Source organism: Camelus dromedarius, chromosome 7 (genome assembly GCF_036321535.1).
Source record: "Camelus dromedarius isolate mCamDro1 chromosome 7, mCamDro1.pat, whole genome shotgun sequence".
NCBI classification, from domain to species: domain Eukaryota; kingdom Metazoa; phylum Chordata; class Mammalia; order Artiodactyla; family Camelidae; genus Camelus; species Camelus dromedarius.
The window spans coordinates 39771418-39793277 of NC_087442.1; the positions used below are offsets into that span (position 1 = coordinate 39771418).

At 42.1% G+C, this 21860-nt stretch overlaps 1 protein-coding gene across 5 annotated transcripts in view; it reads left to right on the forward strand.

The window, feature by feature from the left end:
• PDE1C (phosphodiesterase 1C) overlaps nucleotides 1-21095 on the forward strand; it is a 508368-nt gene extending 487273 nt beyond the window's left edge. For 2 of the 5 annotated variants that reach the window (XM_010988060.3, XM_031455140.2), the window contains 2 exons: nucleotides 4323-4391; nucleotides 11535-12044. In XM_010988060.3, coding sequence (XP_010986362.2) covers nucleotides 4323-4391; nucleotides 11535-11548 — 83 coding nt within the window. In that variant the 3' untranslated portion in view covers nucleotides 11549-12044. Of the gene's footprint in view, nucleotides 1-4322; nucleotides 4392-11534; nucleotides 12045-20460 lie in introns of those variants that run through there. The other 3 variants (XM_031455148.2, XM_064487471.1, XM_064487468.1) reach the window with 2 other exon arrangements.
• The last annotated feature ends 765 nt before the right edge of the window (nucleotides 21096-21860 follow it).

Here is a 21860-nt window from a genome sequence, read left to right on the forward strand (position 1 = left end):
TTCAGGAACACAACGTCGCTTAACAAACCGGGAGCCCATAGGAGGCTGATTCAGAACCTTACCACCCCCGATGGTCCATGGTGCCACCTGATGGTCTGGAGAAATCCCCAATAGGTTTATTTTATGGGTCTCCACCTGCTACCTGTTTATGACTCAAGATATTAGGAGAGGCACCTGTGGTTCCTCCTCTGCCCTGATGTATTGGGCATTTCGTTGAGCACAGAGAGGAAATAACAGCTTTGCTAAAGGGCTTGCAGTTCTGCTTTTCCACTGACCCATGAGCCCCAGAGGTTCCTGTCTCACTGTCTGCAAAGGAGATACCAAGGCAATAAAAAGCTGGCCCAGAGAAAAGCCATCAAGTTTCAGGCTTTGGAAAGATCATAATAGGTGATTTTTTAAAACTGCACCAAGCACCTCTACTCACCTGGCAGTGGTGAATGCTTCTAAGCTGACCCCATTGAAAGCTTGTCGCCATCCAGTGCTTTGCAGGTTTTTAAGTGCTCCCTTAGGTCACATTACATTTGGTCTCCCAGCTTCACGAGAGGGCCCGAGGAAAGCAGAGTGCCATATTTTCCAATGGTTAGAGAAGATTTCTATTACAGAAAGGTTTCCAAGCCTCCCTGGAGATCAGAATCACCTGGGATGCTTGTGGAACATCCAGGCCCCTCCAGAAACGCTGGCTCACTGGGGCTTGGCCAGGCCTGGGAATCTGATTTTGTTTTCTCTTTTTGTTAAAATAATGGTCCCAGTTTGTCCTTTTGCTTAGGCACGTTTGGGAAGACAGCACTTGAAGGGAACCTGGGTAATGGATTGGTCAAGAAGTAGCAAGCGTCATGGGGAAAAGTCTCTCCAGGTTTAAATTCTGAGGGATTTTGGTTTAAATATTGCCCCCCACCAACACTCAGTAACTTTGTGCAAATTACTTACACTCCCCTTGTCTCCATATTCCATCAAATGGGACTCATTTTGCCATCAGAGAGGTGGTATCAGGAAAGATAACTAATGGACATTTATTTGTTCATAGCTAATATGGTGCCTCGAACGCTGTAGCTGCTTGGTGGGTGAGTGACCACTACTAATGACCAAGTAGTCAAATTGTGAGTCACCACTCTGAATAAAAAGCCCTACACACTGCCTCCTTCCTAAAGCAATGGTTCTCAACAGGGCAGTTTTGTTCCTAGGGGCCATTTGTCAGTGGAGGACATTTTTGATTATCCCGACAGGGGCGGTGCTGCTGACCCCTAGTGGGGAGAGGCCAGGGATGCTGCCAAACATCCCACTGTGGACAGGACAGTCCCCGCGACCAAGACCGGCATGGCTAAATATCACTGCGCGTCTGTTGCGAAACCCTATCCCCAAGGGACCGTGAGACAAGTAAAACGTCTCATGAATGGAGGGAAAACCACTTTTAGTCATTGGCTTTCCCACAGTGCAGGTGGAGGCAGATGCAGAGGGACACAGGAGTGGCTGTGGACAAGGAGGTCAGCGGTGTGAATCTGCATCTTGGAAGCACGCTTGGTCAGGGCCAGCTTGTTACACACTCAGGTCCACCATTCGTGTAGGATACAGTGTCAGTGGCGCCCCCTGGAGTTGTGCAGTGAGGCAGCCCTGGCCCGGACCCCCATGTATCACTTTGGGTAAATCTTTTCACCTGGGGTGTCTGAGCACCTCATTTGACCCATGATCACTAGACTCACCTGGGGAACTTGTTGACCTGCCAACTTGTGGCTCTAGCCTCTAGAGAGTCCCCTTCAGTGGGTTCAAGAAAGGACCCTGGAAGCCATAATTTTAAAAATCACCCCACAACAGTTACAGCCCGGTTGAGACCCTTTAAGTTCCCCCCCAAACTCTGACATTCAAGGCATCTTTGAGACCTGGAAAATGAAGGCGTAAAGTTCTGCCAGAAATAGCTGCTCTCACCTCATGCAAATTAATAGTTTTTGTGGGTCTGAGGTGTTTGGATTAATTTTGTGTTTTCTGCTTTTACTACCATTACTACTAGTACTACTAACACTATTAACAATACTGCTACTACTGCCAGTAATAATTATAATATTAATAAACAGAAGCACAAGTGTAGCACCCTGTTCTTTAAGACTAAAATGAAAGCGTCTGAGAGGCAGTGGAGGAAAGGGAACCCTCCTACACCGTTGGTGGGAATGTAATTTGGTGCAGCCATTATGGAAAACAGTATGGAGAGTCCTCGAAAGACTGAAAATAGACTTACCATATGACCCAGCAATCCCACTCTTGGGCATCTATCCAGAGGGAACCTTAATTCAAAAAGATACATGCACCCCAATGTTCATAGCAGCACTATTTACAGTAGCCAAGACATGGAAACAACCTATATGTCCATCGACAGATGACTGGATAAAGAAGTTGTAGTATATTTATACAATGGAATAGTGCTCAGCCATAAAGAATAATAAAATAATGCCATTTGCAGCAACATGGATGTACCTGGAGATTGTCATTCTAAGTGCAGTAAGCCAGAAAGAGAAAGAAAAATATCATATGTTACCACTCATATGTGGAATCTAAAAAAAAAAAAAAGACAAACTTATTTACAAAACAGAAACAGACTCACAGACAGATAACAGATTTATGGTTACTGAGGGGAAATGGGATAGGGAGGGGTAAACTGGGAGTTAGAAGTTTGCAGATACTGATGTATATAAAATAGATAAACAGCAAGGTCCTACCATATAGCACAGGTAACTATATTCAGTATCTTGTAGTAACTTACGATGAAAAAGAATATGGAAATGAATATATGTATGTTCATGTATGACTGAAGCATTGTGCTGTACACCACAAGTTGACACAACATTGTAAACTGACTATATGTCAATCAAAATATATCTATAAAAGAAAAAAATTAACGTAACAGTTTAAAATCCAAAATAAAATAAAATGAGAGCATCTCAAAACACCATCCCAAGTATATATGTCCACATCTCACCAGGTAGTCCACGGAAGGGAAAGCTTACCCCTCCCCCCTCCCCAGCCAAGTTCTTGCTTCCTCTGAGGCTGAGATATGTCCATGTGTCTTCTTGTTAGAGTTATCTTTACCCAGGACTGTGCTCACTCAGACTAACAAAGCCGCCACTCGCACCTGGCCTCTGCATGTAAAGCAGACTTTACAAAGGTGTGTGTGGGTTCAGGGGAACTTGTGACAGAAATGACTTGACATTGAATCATGTATATCCTCTGCCTAAGAATTCTCTCTGCACTTCTGCTGGTTCAGAATCAAGGTTCTGCCATGTTGCTGGAGTCTGACCACCAGCCCCCTTCTGCCCCACTCTGGGTGGCCAAATAAATGAATGAATGAATAAATAATATTTGCATTTACATACAAATTCTATGTGTATGTACTATATATGCATTTTGTATATGTATGTATATTTATATATAAAATAAAATATGTATGTGTGTGCGTGTGTACACACTCATGTATGTAAATGTTCTTTTGCAGAGCGGTTCACCCCTCCCTTTGTTCTGCTCTCTCCTTCCTGCTCCCCGCCCAGAAGTCTGCTTTTTCTTCCCCTCATTGCCCTCTGAACCTTTGTTAATCTTTGTTAGTCCCTGTCCTAACAGGAACGGTGCTGCCAGCTTCAGGGACTCTCAGATCCCCCACTAACTAGACTTGTGTAGCCTCCCACGGCTCCGGAACATGCTCACACACGTCCGTTCCTTCTGTCCTCACCAGAACTCTCTGATGTAATTGTTGTTATCTCCTTCATTTTGCAAGTGAAGATTTCACCTTCAGAGATCTTCAGAGGCTTCAGAGAAATCAAGTTGATTGCCTGAGGTCCAACAAGGAGTAATGCAGGGACAATCCCCCGATTCCTCGCTTCTACATCCAAAACCTTCCCTTCCACAGCAGACGCTCTCCCCTCTGGATGCACATTAGAATCATCTGGGGCACAGAGGCTTTAAAATTACGGACGCTGGAGTTTCCCCCACCCCGGTACAGTGAACACAGAATCTCTGGGGGTGGTGCTCAGGCAACTGCAAATTTAGAACATTTCCCTGGGGATCCTAAAGTGCACACCTGCTCAGAGGTGTGTTGGTCCCCAGCAGACCAGTCTGCCAACCAGGAGACTGAGAACCGTCACACGCACAGAGATAAAGGCTGTGCTCCTGGCTCTTCTGGACCAGGAATATGCACTGCTCCCACAGCCTTGCCCAACCTTCTTCTAAATGTGGTTTTCAGACCCAAACTTTTGGATCATTTGATAGCATTGCAGATGAGCATTTACCTGTCCGAGAAGTCTGTCCAAAATCCTGTTTTCTTATCCTCTTTTTCCTCCTTTCAGGCACAAAGAAGCGTTCTCATGGCTCACCAGCCCCAAGCACAAGTTCCGCAAGTCGCCTTACTTTGCCAGGTGGGTAAACGGCATTGCGTCATAATCTTAGTGATCACAGACAGCAGAGAGGACTGGTTTCTCAGGAGTTGAGTGTAGCAGTTGGTAAGCCAGGAATCTGGCCCACTTGTGTATCCAGTTCACCCCCACGTTATCAGGGAGCTTTGCCGCTGTCGTCCACATTTGTGAGGTTCTTCCAGGAATGGAAACAACATATTCATTGTTGGTTCACAATCTCCTGCTCGCTGATGGAACGAACAGAATCTTGATCTTCCTTCTTGTTCATGTGGATACGCTGTGGAAGTATTTCTTTGAGAGACAGATGGTACAGGGGAAGGAGTGGGAACCTTTGGTGAGAGAGAGGGAGAGAGTTGGGTTCAAATCCCAGCTTTGCCATGTTTAAATTGTGCAGGCTTACTGCACTTAGTCAGCGTCTTGGAGCCTCTCTTTTCTCCTCTGTCTGCATGATGATAAGAACTAGAAATAATGCTTGTCAATTTAGCAAGGTACAGACTCCTAGTGGAGGCTCATAGCAGATTTCTACTGAGAAATATGGGGGTCACGTACGATCTGAACTGGATCCCATCTAACATTTACTAGAAATTTTAAGCATCCGCAACGACCCTGTGTAATCATAAGTAATATGAGGGGCACCTCTTGGTCACTCTGTCTCCATACATAGGCTTACTTTACTTTCTGTACTCAAACTAAATTCCAAGTAAGTATTTGGAAAAATACATTTGTTTGGAGGGCAAGAGAGGTTATAAAAGGTAAATATGGACACGGTAGAAAAACTGAAAAATAATAAAAATTACAAGAATACTTTTTTTCCTGGATTGAGATTTATACTCTACAGGGAGCTTTGTTTTCTCCATTTTAAACTTTACTATTACATTGTGAGACTCCCACCATGGTCCTAAATATTAAAAAATATTTCAGTGATTGATTAACATTTCATATGATTATACCACAATTTACATACAGTCGTCCTCAGTCTCCACCCGGAACTGGTCTTAGGACTCCCCGCAGACACCAAAATTTGCGTGTTGCTCGAGTCACCTGTGGTCGGCCCTCTGTATCCGCAGGCTCGCATCTGTAGATACCGAGGGCCGGCTGTTTTCATTGATAATCTGGCATTTACATAGCTTGCATTTTTTAATTAATTAACCTTACGTTCTTGTACAAAATCTTCTTCTGAGTCTGTAAATATGGATTTAGGACAGATGCCTATAGGTAAGATTACTGGCTCAAAGAATATGTGCATGTTAAGTCCTTGACCTTTCATTGTCAAAGTGATTTCCAGTAAAGTAGTAGTATTTCATACTTTTAGCAATGAGTTTGCCGTTTCACTATGCTCTTGCTAAGGCTAACATTAATACTTTACTAATTTGATAAGAAAAATTATATTCCTATTTGGTTTGCATTTATCTTTTTAAAAATCTGTTTTCTAAAGTTAATTTATCTTTTACAATACTTCTTTGGGGAATTGCTGTATTTCATCCATTCTTAGAGGTGTAGTGCCTTGCATTTTAGCTCCTCAGAAATAGAAATGTTCCTCAGTTATGTGCTATGATTTAATTAGGAGCGTTTTTTCTTGGTTTTACATGAAATAATAGTTCACTTTATAATCAGTGGCATCTTACATTTGATGAAATATAACTTATGTCTGTCTGCTTTTTCAACCTCAACTTCTGCAGTCCCCCACCCCCAGTCCAGCAGCTGGACTCAGTGTCCCCTGGGTAGCCCTTGACCTTGCTTGCCTCCATCACTCTGCCTGTAACACTCTTTACCCTTTTCTCTCCCTGGCTAATTTTTCTTTGCAGACTATCCAAATCATTTAGGCAGAATTAATGTTGACTTATAATGATTTGCTTTTAAGTCCTTTAACCATTGACAGCTGGCTTTTTCAAGGGTGGGGACTGTCTTATTCCTCTTTGTCCCAGTGCCTGCCAAGGTGACAAGCCCACGCTGTGTGCCCATTAATGCTTGTGAGGCTGGGTGCCTGCGTGTATGAGTGAGCACTGACCAACTTAATTTATGACTAGATAGAAAGCAACCAACCTCAGAAAAAGACACATCTCTGAGTTTGGATTGCCATCAACCATACTAATGTCCACCAATACAACTATAACTCTACGACTATTCTAACCGCTTTTTAGTATGTATGCAGTAGACCTTGCTCTGTAGTCTCTGGAGGGCCGTTTCATCTTGTCCCTGCTTGTGGCTGTTGTGCTTTTAGGATTATAGACATTACAAAGAAAACAGCCCTAAATCCAGCAACTTTAGTATGTAGCGATGGTGTTTGCTCTTCTTTGTAAGACGGTAACATCGCTGGGTCAGGTGGGGCTTCTGATATCACTCTGAACATCTACAGGGCCATGCAGGGCTGACCTGGTTCCCACCTATTGGGAACATATTACCAGCCTGCTGGGTTTCCAAGGCCTCTGAGTCAGGATTTTAGCCTCCTTCTCTTTGGCCTTTGTTTGGCATCCTACAGTGGCCCCAAACTGAGTGTCAGTCTCTGAGCTGTGACCACTCCAGAGCTTGCAGAGCTGGAGCAGGTAGTTCTCAGAACACTTGACCTAATTAACAATGCTTTATCCAGCAGGCACCCTCCACCTCAGCCCTCAGTCATAACTGCAGCCAGCTCACACAGGAACACCACATGGCCCTCTGCACACCTGCCCCAAGAGCCTCTAGCACGAGCTCTTGGTGCCAGCTATCAAACAACTTAAAACATCATATTTGAGGGTCCTCAGAGAGCCAAATGGAGGAGTAAGAATCCTTGAAAATCAATAAAGGAAAATTGTGCAGGAACAAAACAAGAACAGAGATACGCAAGAAACGTAATCCAAAATCTGAAGTTTAAAAAAGCAAACAAATGTATAGTCATGGGAATTTTTAAAAAGAGAGAAAAACACAGTTGATAATATAAACTCAAGGTAAATCACAGCTGAAAAGAGAATTAATGTTAGAAGATAGGACTTCATACCAAACACAGTGTAAAGAGGGAACCATATTAAAAAATGAAAGAACATGAACCATAAGACTCTTAGAAGATGTCCACTGAGAAAAACGCACAACCTGAAAGTTGAAAGTTACATTGTATTCAGTGCACGTTTCTGAGGACCTAAGCCTGGGATACTGCCTCTCACATCACACTAAGAGATTGTTCCGAAGAGGCAGGGGAGGAGCAGGACATATAGGAGTTTGCAACAAAGACCATGTGGTGGGAACATCATAAGAGATTATTGTTAATTAAAGAAAATCAGCTATCTCAAGTTAAGGAATTTAGGACTTGTTCTGTGTATGAGAAGATGCAAAAGTCTGGGCTTCCTGAAATCATCCCTCTAGGGCCAGTATCCTGTACTTCCCATCCTGAGTCCCCTCCGGGGGCACCACTGGGGGTGACTGCAGTGGCTGAGGGCTTGGCAACAGGCAGCCTGCGGTCTCCATCCTGAGTTCCCTCTAGCTCACCGTTGGGGGTGGTGGGTGATAGGGCCGATGTCTGATGGCTGCAGCGGCCTTTGTTTACTAATATGGCGGGAAATATTTTTCATTCACAAAGAAAACATAGGGGTAAATCTTTATGACCTGGAATTAGGCAGTGATTTCTTAGATATGCTCCTTAAAGCCCAAGCAACCAAAGAAAAACAGATAATACAATTTCATCAAAATTTAAAACTTTCCATTATCAAGAAAATGGAAAGAAAATCCACAGAATGAGAGAAAATATTTGCAAATCATATGTCTGAGAAGGATCTAGTATCCAGAATATGTAAAGATTTCTTACAGCTCAACAATAAAAAGGTAAATAACATAATTAAAAAGTGGACGGAGGATTTGAAGACACATTTCTCCAAAGAAGAGATACAAATGGAATGTGAAAAAATGCTCAACATCATTATTCATTAGGGAAAGGCAAATCAGAACCTCAGTGAGATTCCATTTCACATGCACTAGAATGACAAGAATAAAAAAGATGGTTAATAACAAGTGTTGACAATGGTGAAATTAGTACCATCATATATTGCTGGTGGGAATGTAAAATGGTGCAACTACTTTGGAAAACAGTTATGCAGTTCCTCAAAATGTTAATCATAGAGTGATCATAAGACCCAGCAATTCTCTCCTAGGTATGTTTCCAAGAGAACTGAAAACATATGTTCACAGAAAAACTTGTCCACAAATATTCATAGCAGTATTACTCATAGTGGTCAATAAGTGGAGACAACCTTTAATGTCCATCCACTGATGAATATATAAACAAAATGTAGTATGTCCACACAGTAGAATAGTATTTGGCCATACGAAAGGAAGAAATCACTGACACACTCTACAACGTGGATGAACCTTGAAAGCATTTTGCTAAGTGAAGGCAGTCAGACACAAATGGCCACATGTTGTATGAGTCCATGCATGTGAAGTATGCAGAACAGGCAAATCTATGGAGATGAGATGTAGACCACTGGTTGCTAGAGGCTGGGGAGAGAGAAGAATGGAGAGTGAATTCTCATGAGTAAGAAGTTTCTTTTCTTGGTGATGGTTGCACAACCTTGTGAATATACTAAAAAGCACTGAACTGTACACTTCAAATCGTGAATTATATAGTATGCAAATTATATCTCAATTAAAAATGAAAAAGCACGGAAGATAAACAGCTAAAGAGCTTCAAATTCTTAGATGGTAAATGCACCTCAGTTGCGGTACTTAAAACCAAAATGCATATCTAAAGGCATTGTGCGAGATTGTCCCAAATTACATCAAAGGTGAGAAAACCTTAAATGCTATGAAAAGCTGGTTATGTTCAGGGGAGCGGCAAGCAGCTCGCCTATAGTAAAATGACAACCCACTGACCCCAAAATTTGCATTGGCCACAGCAGATGCCAGAAGACAATGCAGATATATCCTCCATATGCTGAGGGAAAATAAAGCAATACATAGCAGCTAAAATAGCAAAATTATTAGTTATGGGTGAAGGCAAAGTAAAAACATTTTCAGGTATACAGTGACATCATTTACCACTCACCGACATCATTTAAAGAACTGTGAAGGGGTATTCTTCAAGAAGAAAAGTGAACTCAAAAGCAAAGTATGAGATGTAGGAATTACGGTGAGCACACAAGTAAATAAAGCATGTTGGTAAATACGAGTCACTAGTCCCATAAAAATAATATCCCTTTTTTGTGTGTTAAAATAGGAAACAGAAGCTGTAGATGGAAGAAGGGATATTTAATAGGGAGTTAAGGAATGCTAAGGTCTATTCTGTCTTTGGGCAGAGTTTTGTAACACTTTTTGTAACACAAAGGCTCAGTAAAATAATTGAAATACAACCTGTAGCATCTAAATCTGCAAATAAACAACAACAAAGAAAGAGAATATAGAAAATGTATCTACTTAATAGAAGGCAGAAAGAGAGAAAAAGAAAGGAGTAAAGAATGATTACAAAATTAGTAGACTCAAGTCTAAAACATCAGTATTAATAATAATTGTTGTAAATGGCTTAAACTCTGCTATTCAAACACAGAAATTTGGATGAGAAAAACAAAACCCAGCTCTGTCCTGCTTTTAAGAGATACACTTTTAAGAAAAACTCCCAGAAAGGTTGTTAATGTATGGCAGAAGAAATTCCATGCAAAATACAAAGCTACCTCTTTGAAAAGTATCATGCATTTTAACATCTGTACAGTATCCTGTTATACAGATGTGCCACAGAATATTTAATCATTTTTCTGTTGGTGGTGGTTTTCTTTTTTTTTTTTTTTTTTTGCTATTACCAACGATGCTCAACAACAACGTTGGCAAGAAAAGCAAGTTGCAACAAGATTTATACCATCTAACACAATTTGTATTATCTTTAAAACAAGCGAAAAATTAGCTTTTTAAAGGGTGCATTTATGAATGCAATAATTGAATGACTATTTGCACAAGAATAATAAACATCAAATTCTGGATGATTCAGGGGAGTGGGAAAGAGAAGCATTGTGAAGGGATATAATAGGTACTGAAACTCTACCTTGATATAATAGAAGTGTTAGCGATATCATGAGTAATAAAACCTCAGTTGTTTAAAGAAGGGAGTGAATACCTGAAAGGGTCATAGCAAAACAAATGGGTCACTAGAGAGCAGAGCTTTTGTAAATCGAAGGACTGCCCTGGTGCAGATGTTGAACAAGGGAGCTGGAGGAAGGAGGCTGTGGTAAAAGGTTTGTATACTTGAATTAGTAATTTTGGAAACAAGAGGGAGTCAGGCAGTTCTCCAGGGAAGGAGAGATCTGTCGTGTGTGCATACGAATGTAAAGTACTGTTCTGATTAAAAGGATGAGACCCTGTTAGAACGGTGGGAGGGAAAGCTGGGTAAGTAGAATCAGCAAACTTTAAACAAAGTTTTGAACAAATTTGCAAAATGTTAAGATTTGATTAGACTATATTGAGAGAATACATGGGTATTTGTTATATTATTAGTTATACTTTTCTGTATGCTCAAACATTATTTATTAAAGAATTTTTAGGGGAAAAATCTGTGTCTCCCAAGACAGTTTTCTTTGTCACATGCTTCAATCCCGAAGCCACCAGAGACCTCTTCATTAAAGAACTGCTTGTGTGTTTTCCGAAATTATCAAAGCTTCCTCCTGAAACTTTAGCACCAGGAAACTGCTCTGGGGACATCACCTTGATTTCTTGCATGTCTGTAGCAAAGTGACTCTTCACACGGTAAAGTAATAGCACCTGCAGCCAATTTTTTTCTAGCGCCAACGTCACCCGTGCGCCATGAGGTTTGTGAGCCTGGTCGCGCTCCGCAGGTGGGCCACGAGTGATGGAGAGCTGAGGAAATGTTGGCTTTCACCGGAGGAGTGGCCCAGAGCTTCACTTACAGTCACGACTGCTAATGATGGAGACTAGTCAGTGGCTTCTGAGCGGATGCCCCAGGCGCCTCGGTCACATCACTTTCCTGAAGTGGTCCTTAGATGGAAAGGTACAGTGCCGTAGCCATCCGCTGAAGCCGGTAGCTGATTGCTCCTGTGTGTGCAGCGGCGGGCGTGCACGGTAGTGTTGGCAGTAGATGCAGCTCTGCTTGGAAGCGCCGTCGCCTGATGTAGAAAGAGTCTGTGTGTTGAGATGCCAGCTGGCTTGCAGTAACGTTTGTTGTGTGTCCTGTTCTAGGGGACTACGGATAAAACGTCCACCCAGAGGATTCCTCAGAAGAGAACCGACCGGCTCTGAGGTCTGAAGACATTTTAGGAAGCTTATGTTCGTTTTACAAAAACACAATGTTAACGTGTATTGTAACTTATTGAGTGATCAGTGTCAAAAATGGTTAACTCCTGATCTTCCTGACACAGGTTTTTAACAATAAATCCTTTGATATGTATTGCACATCTATCAGATATCAGGGACAACACAAGGGTCTTAACACATATTTTCTCATTTAATCCTTACAACAGCCCTCTAAGGAAGGTACTATTATCTCCATTTCGCAATCTGGAAACTGAGGCATACTCGGATAAATCAGCCTGCCCAAAGTCAGCAGGCAGCCAGCCTGGGCTCTTTGCTTGAATGTCATTGCCAGGATAAAGACTGACGTCAAATAGTCCACACAGTAACAGCCTTGCTTTCACACTTGTGCTCTGCCTGGGGATTCGAGCAATTACATACGCGCCTGTTTCAAGCACAGCAGTGGGGCGGGGGGGCGGGTCTTGCACCGTCTTTTCAGTGGTGATTCCCAAGCTCTCTTTACCATCGTCTTCTGTCTTGCGTTCACTTTGAGGAATGCCAGTTGTCGTTCTTACTACGGACTAGATCGCGGTTCTTTTACTCTGCGATGACTTAGCCCTTCCGGGCTCTAGAGCCCTGAAGAAATTTATCTTTACAGGCTTCTTCTGCCTGAGGTCGTTGTTGGTGTGAACGAAGGACAGAGCTTTAGCCTGATTTAGCCTTCTACTCCCCACCTTCAGACGCACCCGTGGGAAAAATGCACACATTGATGGAAAAAAAAAAAAAAAAAAGCAAAAAGACTTAGCTTGCATAATTTCCCAAATATTTTTCTCCTTTGAAAGAGCGTGCCTCGTGTACTTCGTGCCTGCCAGGGTGAGCAAAATGAAAACAAGAGAACTCAACTGAAGATGATTATCTCCCTGAGGGAGGACTTTCTTTTTCTTTTTTATTAATTAAAATAATATTTTTATGAAATTAAACCATTAATCATGAAATCATGTTTGCAGGGCACTTAATAGCTAGCAGTTATTTGAATAAGAAAAGAGCTAATTTGGGGTGGAGTATAGCTCAGGGGTAAAGCGTGTGCTTAGCCTGCTTGAGGTCCTGAGTTCAAGCCCCAGCACATCCACTAAAAAAGAAAAAGCTTATTTTCCAGCCTTTCTTATGCTCCTCCTCTTTCACGTATTTGTCAGAGGGGCTTGACAACTCTGTCTCAGTGTCTCTCCATACGATGGTAAGACTGAGGTGGTAGCATTTGTGTGAAACAAAAGCGCTCAGGCCTCAGACTTGAAACTTCAAAGGAAAGGAACTTGATATTCTTCTTTGAGCAAACAGAGGCAGCGAATCGAGGTATGTAGGCATTACTGATGCAAGGGGGAAGTATTAGGTTCTGTAGATTCTAGTCAGCTTTGCCAGCTGGCGTGTATTCTAAGTGATTCATTTCTTCTCTAGTAAATGAGAGACCTACGAAGGTTACTGAGTGTGATGCAGTGTCATTGACTCAGCCATTGAATATTTTTCAGCACCGACTGTTATCAGCACTGGGATTAAGTTCTGGGGATGCAAATGTGCATAACCCCCTACCCCTGTCCTCGTGAAGTTTATAGCCAGGATTAATGATCTGTGGGATGAAGCGTCAAGAAGAGGTATTTCAAAGACCAGGGAATCAGTGGCCCAAGAATGGCTTCCAGTGAAGGCAACTCAAAGACTTATTATGGCTAAGCATAATAAATGCAGAGTCTTAAGGATCACAAGTGCCCTTATCATTTTCCTAATTACATCTAGGTTAGAGTTCAGGGACTGAAACTCCTTCCATCCTGGTTGGGTGTCTAAGCCACACCTCCCATCTAGGATTTCCAGCAGCCTTTACACTCACGGTTAGGCATTGCCCAAAGTGACTGAATGAACCTCCATATTTGTACATCATATAACTAGTTTGGAACGTGGGCTGGATATTTCCACTTTGCTTAAAATGGCACTTGACCTCAGCAAAGTGTTTCCCTCAGATAGCTGAATGGAAAAAAAATACATTTTTTTCACAGATGCACATTTTGGATAATTAGCCTTTTGTGAATCACAGTGGTATGTCCTCTGCCAAATATTCCCAAATAAATTCATTAAGTTAATCTCTTCATTGTGTGCTGAGGTTTTTCATACAGTAAAATCCATTCATGTGGGGAATTACGTGACTCTTCTGTCCTATAATAAGAAATCTACCAGGGAGGGCCCCATTAAAAGGCTCCCTGTGATGACTTTTACCTCCTGTGCTATCAACAGTGGTAGCCACGGACCAAGTCCCTACGACACACGGTGAGGTTGCAAGGTTCCGTACACACATGGTCTCAGTTATAGCCCCTTTAAACTCCTCACAACAACCATGCAAAGAAGTTACCATTTTTCCCATTTTACAGAAAAATCAAAACCAAAACCCTGAATCCCAGAACAGATTATCTCCTTAGGATCTTACAGCTAGTAGGAGCTTAACCCAGTTACGTGACACCCCAAACCCAAGCTTCTCTCTCAGTACCATACTACCTCTCCCCAAAGTAGATCTTCATGGGTTCGATTCCTGCCACAGACCTTACCAGATGGCCAAGGGTTGGCCATTCCTGTACGTGATGACCAGACCCTGTCAGCTGCCCCAGGTATCCCTCGAAATACAAGTATAAGCAACCTAGTCTCAAAACAAACTCGGCACCTAAGCCAGAGGTTCTCAACCTGGCTACGCGTTAGAGGCACTGGGTGTTACGAGCACACTGATGCTTGTGCTCCACCTTAAAATAACTGATTACTTCCGAGACTATTGGATGTAGGGCTTGGGCATCAGTCAATTCTTATGTATTTATTTATTTATTGTTAAATTTTAATTCTTATTTTTTATTGAAGTGTAGTTGACCTACAATGTTAGTTTTAGGTGTACTGTATATACACACACACATTTTTTTTTCAGCTTTTTCCATTACAGCTCATTATAATGAATTGAATATAGTTTCCTGTGCTATAAAGTAGATCCTAATTGGTTATCTATTTTGTACTTATTAATGTGTATCTGTAAATGCCAAACTCCTAATCTATCCCCCCCCCACCCTCCACCTTCCCCCCCCGGTAACCATAGTTTGTTTTCTCTGGGCATCAGTAATGTGATGTGATCTGCTGTGCATCCAAGGTTGAGAACTGCAGGTGGGAGCAAACAGATTTAGGTTGGATGAAGGGCAACAAAACTGTGGTGTATCTTTTCTCTGTGGCTGAGTGTTCCTCTGGGGACCTGGAAATGCTGGCAGGGTCATCTTTCCACACTGGGTAGTGGTTTGGTTCAGGCAGTGTCACCGGGCTTTTTCTGAATAGCTTCTCAGACAGCGAGCCGCCTATCTCCTGCGCTCTTTGCTCTGTGAGCTTCAGGATGGAACCAGTAGATTAGTTAGTATTTTCAATTTCTGGAGGTAAACTCCTTGGAGAGCCAGAGTCTTTTACAATGTAGATGCTGGGTTTAATTATTCCAGTTGTAATATAAACGCCACCTTGAAACATTTCAGAATAGACCGTCACCTTAGACAAGACTACATCTAATGTGCATGGTTTAAGAGTAATTTTCCGGCTGGGTTAAAGTTGCTAGATTGTATCTCTACAAAAGGAAAGGACAACTATCAGTGTGGCCTTCACCTAATGCTTTTATGTCTTGAGAGAAATGAATCCCCTAGCTGGGGAAGTATGCTGCTCCTGAGTTTTCCTGGCAATTGCAAATCTTCCATGTAATCCCTGAAATGCAAAGTCTTCCTCTGAGGAAAGGGATGGAAACTTGGAAACTGATACTGAGGGAGTGCCTACTGTGGTCTGCTCTGTGCTGGCTGCTTCACACACATGGCTTGATTTCTTTTCGTGATCACTGCTGGCCTCTGCAGCAAGTGTTATGATCTCTTTTTTTCTTTTTTTTAATAAGAAATTGAATTCATGTGTCCCAGTTATATGGGGACAGAGACAGAACTGAATTGGATCTTCCAAGGATGAGGGGCAGCTACAAATGAGACGATGGATGTGAAATCAGTGAACGGTATGGCAGAAAGGCCATGCTACTGGGCTCCTTAGACAGCAAAGCCCTGGGCTCACAAAAAGTCATTATATTTCACTTTCAATTTTTTAAAAAGTCTGCTGGGAAGCCTAGGTAAAGAACAAGGACCCAGTCTCCTGTTCTGGTGAAACCAGTTAACATCTTCCACTTGCCCCTTAAGGAAGAGGCCAGCTTTGAAAGTCAATTCAGCCAAACTGCTAGTTTTGAAGGGTGTGTTTCTGCCTCTGGGATTGAGATGAACCTGTCTTGATTCTGCTCCCCACAGAGCTGATGTTAGCAGGGGAGGAGGCTTTTGGCTGATTGTGTGTGTTCCCATGAGCTCATCTTCAGAATGTAGTGGCTTCATACCAAATGTGCTAATGTGGCTGACCTGATCACAATCAGGCATAAGTTGAGTTTGGAATTCCCGATACTCTGAGAAGATGGCCCAGAAAGAAGCTAGAAAGAATCTAGAGAGAAGACAGATCCAGAGGCCAGAACTGACATCAGGCCGACTCTCTGGAGAGGGCAGAATGAGTGAGAGGCACACTTTCCACCAGCCCGAGATTTGTACTACCCAAGGCAGTGCCTGTCCCAGTCTTTCTCATGCCTTTGTGGCTCCAGTGTTTGGACTTTTGAAATACCTGTTGGCATCCCAACCCCGCACAGGTGAGGGAAGACACAGAAGCAGGTATGGAAGAGACCTGTCGGCCAGGAACTTTATTTAGTTCCTTCCTGAGCTGTTACCACATGAACTGTACTAAGGGGAGTGACTTGCTTTCGCTTTAGGGGAAGTCTTCCTATGGCTACTAACGAAGGTATTCAAGAATCGTGTATATCACAGATACTCAAATATTGATAGTATAAATGAGTTACCATTTCAGCTTTTTATGGTAGTTACTAAAACTTACTCTGACTTGGGTCCCAGGTTATTTTAAATACGGGAGGAAGACTTTGAGGCTGGATTGCTTGGATGTGGACCAGACTTCCTGAATGCTACCTGTGTAAACCTTGGCAAGTTACTTAAGCTCTTTAAGCCTCAGTTTCCTCACGCAAAAAGAAGGCGATGATAGTGCTTGCCTCATAGGATTGTGGTGAAGATTAATGGCTCGTTCACATTAAATTCTTAGCATTATGCCTCGTACACGGTGTATGTCAGATACTACCATTACTCTACCATTGCGGGTCCTGGAATGGAAATCACAGACTCAGTTCTTGTGTCATTCCCTCCTCTGTGGAAAGGATTTGACATTTCAATTGCTTGTGATTCAAAGCTCATGGGTGCATTTTTAAAAGGACTTTGCATCAAATTTCAGACAGAGACCACCAATAGACACTGATTTTAGAAATGGAATGTATGGCAATGGGATTTCATTCTTCATGTAAAGCAACATTTAAGAGAAAATAAATGATTATTTTTTTATCTTGTTAATTTTAGTGTACCTGTTGTGCGTGTGTGTCTGTGTGTAAATGCAGTTAGAAAATGTCTACAGGTGGAAATGTTTTTACCAGAGGTCATGTTATGGCATTATCTTTGAAAGAGAAGAAAATACATGTCCAACACCCCCTTTTTTTTAAAAAAAAAAAGTTCTTGATATTAGAACTTATTCAGAAGCCAAGAGTAACCCAAGCTGCTGCCTTTGGCGGTAGAGATTCAGAAATTCTCCAAGTCAATGCTGCTGCCATGCAGTGGTTCTGAAAGATCACACTGAAGTTTTGGGGACTGAAAAAAGACAGAGTTGGGTCCTAATGCAGATAATGATTTAACTCAAGGGCATGAGGCTGCGCCTAGATTAGACGAGCATTAGTGACTGTTCTTTCTGGTCCACTCGCAGTGCAAACAGCAGGGAGCACTGAATTAGTAAGATGTGACATGAGATGACATGATAAGGACAGTGAGAGTGAATTACCCCAGTCTTTCTGAGAGTGTGAAATACGCTTGATAAAGTGTAATACAACTGAGAAAAACTACAGGCCATTCATCAGCTGTTTTTAAGGATTCATAATAACATGTCACCATCATTCAGGTCTCTGAGACGTTCTGCCATGAATATACCAGTTTAACCTTAACCCGGTCATGCTTAATTGAGGAACCCCTCCTTCCCCCAACACCACCTATTACATATGCAAATTCATTGAAATTTACTTTGGGAAACAGTAGACTAAATAAATGAGGAGCTTTAAAAACCTCATTCATATTTCAGTACCTGAATCCAACTAACAGCTATTATTAATTTGATATATGAATACATCTCAATCTATTTTCTGAAGAAGAATAATTCTATGCATTAGTTTCCTATGGGGAAAAAAAAATGTAGCCACCAAGCAAAGTGGTCTCAGAGAGAATAGAAGACTGGCGGTGGCAGAGGGAAGGGCGGAAGTCAGACACCGGTGGGAAGAACTGCGTTTATGAAAAAGATAGGATTTAAACAAATGAGGATTAAAACTCCTAAAAGAGCATCACTTTCATGAAAAACAAACATTGTGTGAAACTATATAATAAAGGGTGATGACGTGTCAGTTGTCTTGAACTTTTCTTTTCCTCAGCACATTGGAAAGCAGCGTAGAAAACGGCTTTCCCAAGTTCAGGCTCTGTGCAGAGATACGTGCCTTTGTCAAATCTTCAGTAGCTAATGCGATCGTTTTCTCCAAGTAAATTGCTCTAGGAGATGAGTGCAGGCTTTGTGGACCTGTCCCCCAACAGGAACAAGGGTCTAACTTGCTGATTACCAAGCATGCGAAGGGAAGGGGTTCTGGTCCCAGCTGGGTTCTTCTCCGCTGGGGGTGGTGCCCAGGCATCAGAAGGGAAGGGTCAGACCCACTTCCAGGAATATCTCAGGAACAGGCAGAAGAAAAATGGGAGTACTCAAGAGGCCACACCAGGACCCCAGAAGAAAGGTCCCCATTAAATTCAAAATGGTGCTCTCATCCCTGGCTCGGCTGTCTTGTCCTGTCATCAAGTCACGTTCCCCTGGAGAAGGGAAAGGCAATCACTGCACTATATGAATTTTTCTTTCCCCCCACATTTTGAGTGAGGGTGACAGCAGGCGTAGAAGTGTTTCCACACTCTCGGCGGGAAGCCGATCTCTGTCAGCGGGTTCAACTCTATTTGCCGCGGCTCCAGTGGCAAGGAGAGTTTGTGTTCTGACAATCGGAATTCTAGCAAACGCTAAATGTTTCTTCACGCTGAGAAGTGGGAAATTCAATACTACTTTGCCTGGGTTCATGCTGAGCAGAGAAAATAGAATGAATATGGAGAGGGATTGTGACTGAAGCAACAGTAAATCAGCCAGCCCAGACGTGTGCGACCACCAGATTTTAATTTGAAGCCCTCATCTGTTTCTATGTCATTCTCCAGGGGAACAGGACTGTTCTTGTATTTGTTGCTAGAGTGTTTTGTGCTGCAATCCCTTGTTTACTTCCAAGAAACAGAATTAAACACTCTAAGATTATTATATATTAAAAAAAACACACACTCTCTGTTCTGCATATACATTATTATGTCACTATAGGACCATTTGCCGAAAATTTTAACTATGTGTTAGCCTAACTCCAAAGGCAGGGTTGGAACTTGGAGTAATTACATCACTTATTATGACTGGATGCTGCTTTTTCCTCTGTAAGCAAGTCACAGCTTTCAGAGGGGCTTATTAGAATGGAAGCCCCACGAGGGCAGAGGTTTCCGTCTGTTCTGTTCATCGTTGTATCAGAAGGACACACAGGACGTGCTCTAAGTCAATGAATGAATACTGATCTATATAGGCTTTGAGGCTGTGAACTCTGTGAATGCTCTGAGACATCTAGTTCTAAAGTTCAGCGTCAACTCAAGTTTTACCAACTTTCTATTACGTGTAATTGTGTAGACTTACTCTGATACTTGTTTCTATGGAAGACATTTTTAGCAATATGTTTCTTTTTAAAAAGTGACATCTTTAAAACTTGATCATCGTAGAAAAAATGGAAAGTGGAAACAACCAAAAAGAAATAAAATAGCCATGTTTATACTACTCAGAGATAATCACTGCTATGGTTTAAGTGTCTGTTCTTCCAGATTTTGCTAAGCACATATTTATATGTTTTTATAATGATAAGATTAAGTGTATATATGCTTTTTTCATTTCACAGGATTATATCCTAATAGGTATGTAGTATATATCACTGTTGTTTTAATTTGTAATTCCTGAATGACCAGAATTGTTGAGCATCTTTCCCTATGTTTTTTGGCCATATTTATATCTTCTTTGGCAAGGAGTCTGTTCAGAGTTTTGCTTATACTTAAATTGAGTTGTTTGTTTCCTTTTGTTGAAGTTTAAGAGTTCTTTCTGTATTTTGGATACAAGACCTTTCTACAGGTGTTTTGCAAATATTTTCTCAGCCAGGTATTTCTTATTAGCACTCCAGAATTGTGTGTCACTTTGCAGCCCCTCAAAGCTCACACACAGGGCTAAATCCTGATTAATGATACGGCTCTACTCACCTGTGTTTGCTTTGCTATTTTTTTTTTTTTTCCTAAGTGATGCCGCTGCTCCCTGACGTCCACTCATTGTCAAAGGAATTTTATCTTCTAGGGTCATCACTGTCTAGCTCTAGGAATTTTTTCCCCTAGGAATTTGTCTTTATTTTAAGTGAATGACCAAGGTGATAATGTGCTTATTCGTCTGTTTGAAATAAGATTTCTTGTTCTAGTGGAGAAGTGTTCAGCCCTGTTTGTTTCCTGGCTTTAAAGAAAACCAAGAGGTCTAGCGACAAGGAAGTTGCCCCCAGGATTTAGGTGCACTGTGTCGCTGGTGAGGCTAACGGTTGTCTGTCTTCCTTTGCATGGGCCTCCAGTCATCAAGCCTCCTCTGCGTCATTTTAAACGCCCTGCTTATGCATTTAGCTCCTACGCACCTTCGGTCCCAAAGAAAACTGATGAGCATCCCGCGAGGTACAAGATGCTGGATCAGAGGATCAAAATGAAAAAAATTCAGAACATCTCACATAACTGGAACAGAAAATAGGTCAAGGAGAAGAGGGAGTGAAGGAGAGGCCCACCCATCGGCCTCTCAGCAGCCACAGCGGGATGTGCCTCCCAGAGGCTTGGAGGCCTTCCGGGCTGGTGCTCTCATGATTGACTCCACCAAGACACGGTGACAGCTGCCCGTTAGTTTCCCCGTTGTTGTTCTGTTACAGACCCCTCAATCGTAGGATCTGGGGGTCAATACACACTCCAGCAACACACCAGTAAGAGGGTTGTCTCATGTGGTTTTCATGGGTAAAGATCTTTCAAAGTCTAAGTTGGACCAAAATTAAAGTGAGGCAACCTGTTCAGACAAAAATGAAATTCCTCCCGTTGACACTTTTTTTCATGCCTGGAAATGGACTTGCCCCAGTGAGGATACTGGTTTTATCATAGTCACTGTTTTTACAAAATGCACTTGTAAAAATGTCTTTTCCGATTTTCAATACAAATATTTAAAATTCAAGCAAACATGTAACTTTCAAAGTAAATGCATTCCAAATGAAAGTTGTGCTTCTGAATGGAATGATCTTCGAGGGAAAGGCGGTCTGACGAATTGGGTTCATTGGTGTTTCTGAACTTAGGCTTCACAAGCATCAAGTTAAAAATAAAGACCCTGGTGTTTATTTTGATTCTCATTGCATGCCTCGTGCCCAGTGGCCTCATTGTAACTTTAGGGACATGAGAGTTTGCAGGAGTTGCATTTTGGGTCTATTTTCCTGCGTCCCTTCATCGTGGCTCACAGTAGACAATGCTGGAAGTCAGTAGATGCCCATGCCTCAGAGACTTCCGGTTTGAGATTCACCCCAGGAGATGTCCATCTAGTCTTGAGATCCTGGAGTAAGAGACTATAAAATGCTGAACCTAATTTGAATTCCTTATTTGCAGATTTTTCTTCGTAAGAGTAGAGGTGACTTTAAGTTAAATTTCAGATCATCTTCCCAACAGACCACATATCGGAGTCCCTTTGAGAATCCAGTTGCTCTCTTGGCTATTGGCCGGATGCAGATCTATAACTTCCCTCTCTTTGTGGTGACATTTTTGTGCCTTTTTGTATCTCTCCCTAGGATTTTCACTTTGGGACTAAATTCACAGAAATGCTAAGGAAAATTTCAAGGTCAGAAATAGTGTTTGATCCCTTCAGAAATGGTCTGGTACAGTGGAAAACTTCAGGTTTATTGACAGGCAGGTCTGATCTTCGATCCTGACCTGTCTATAACTAAATGTAGGT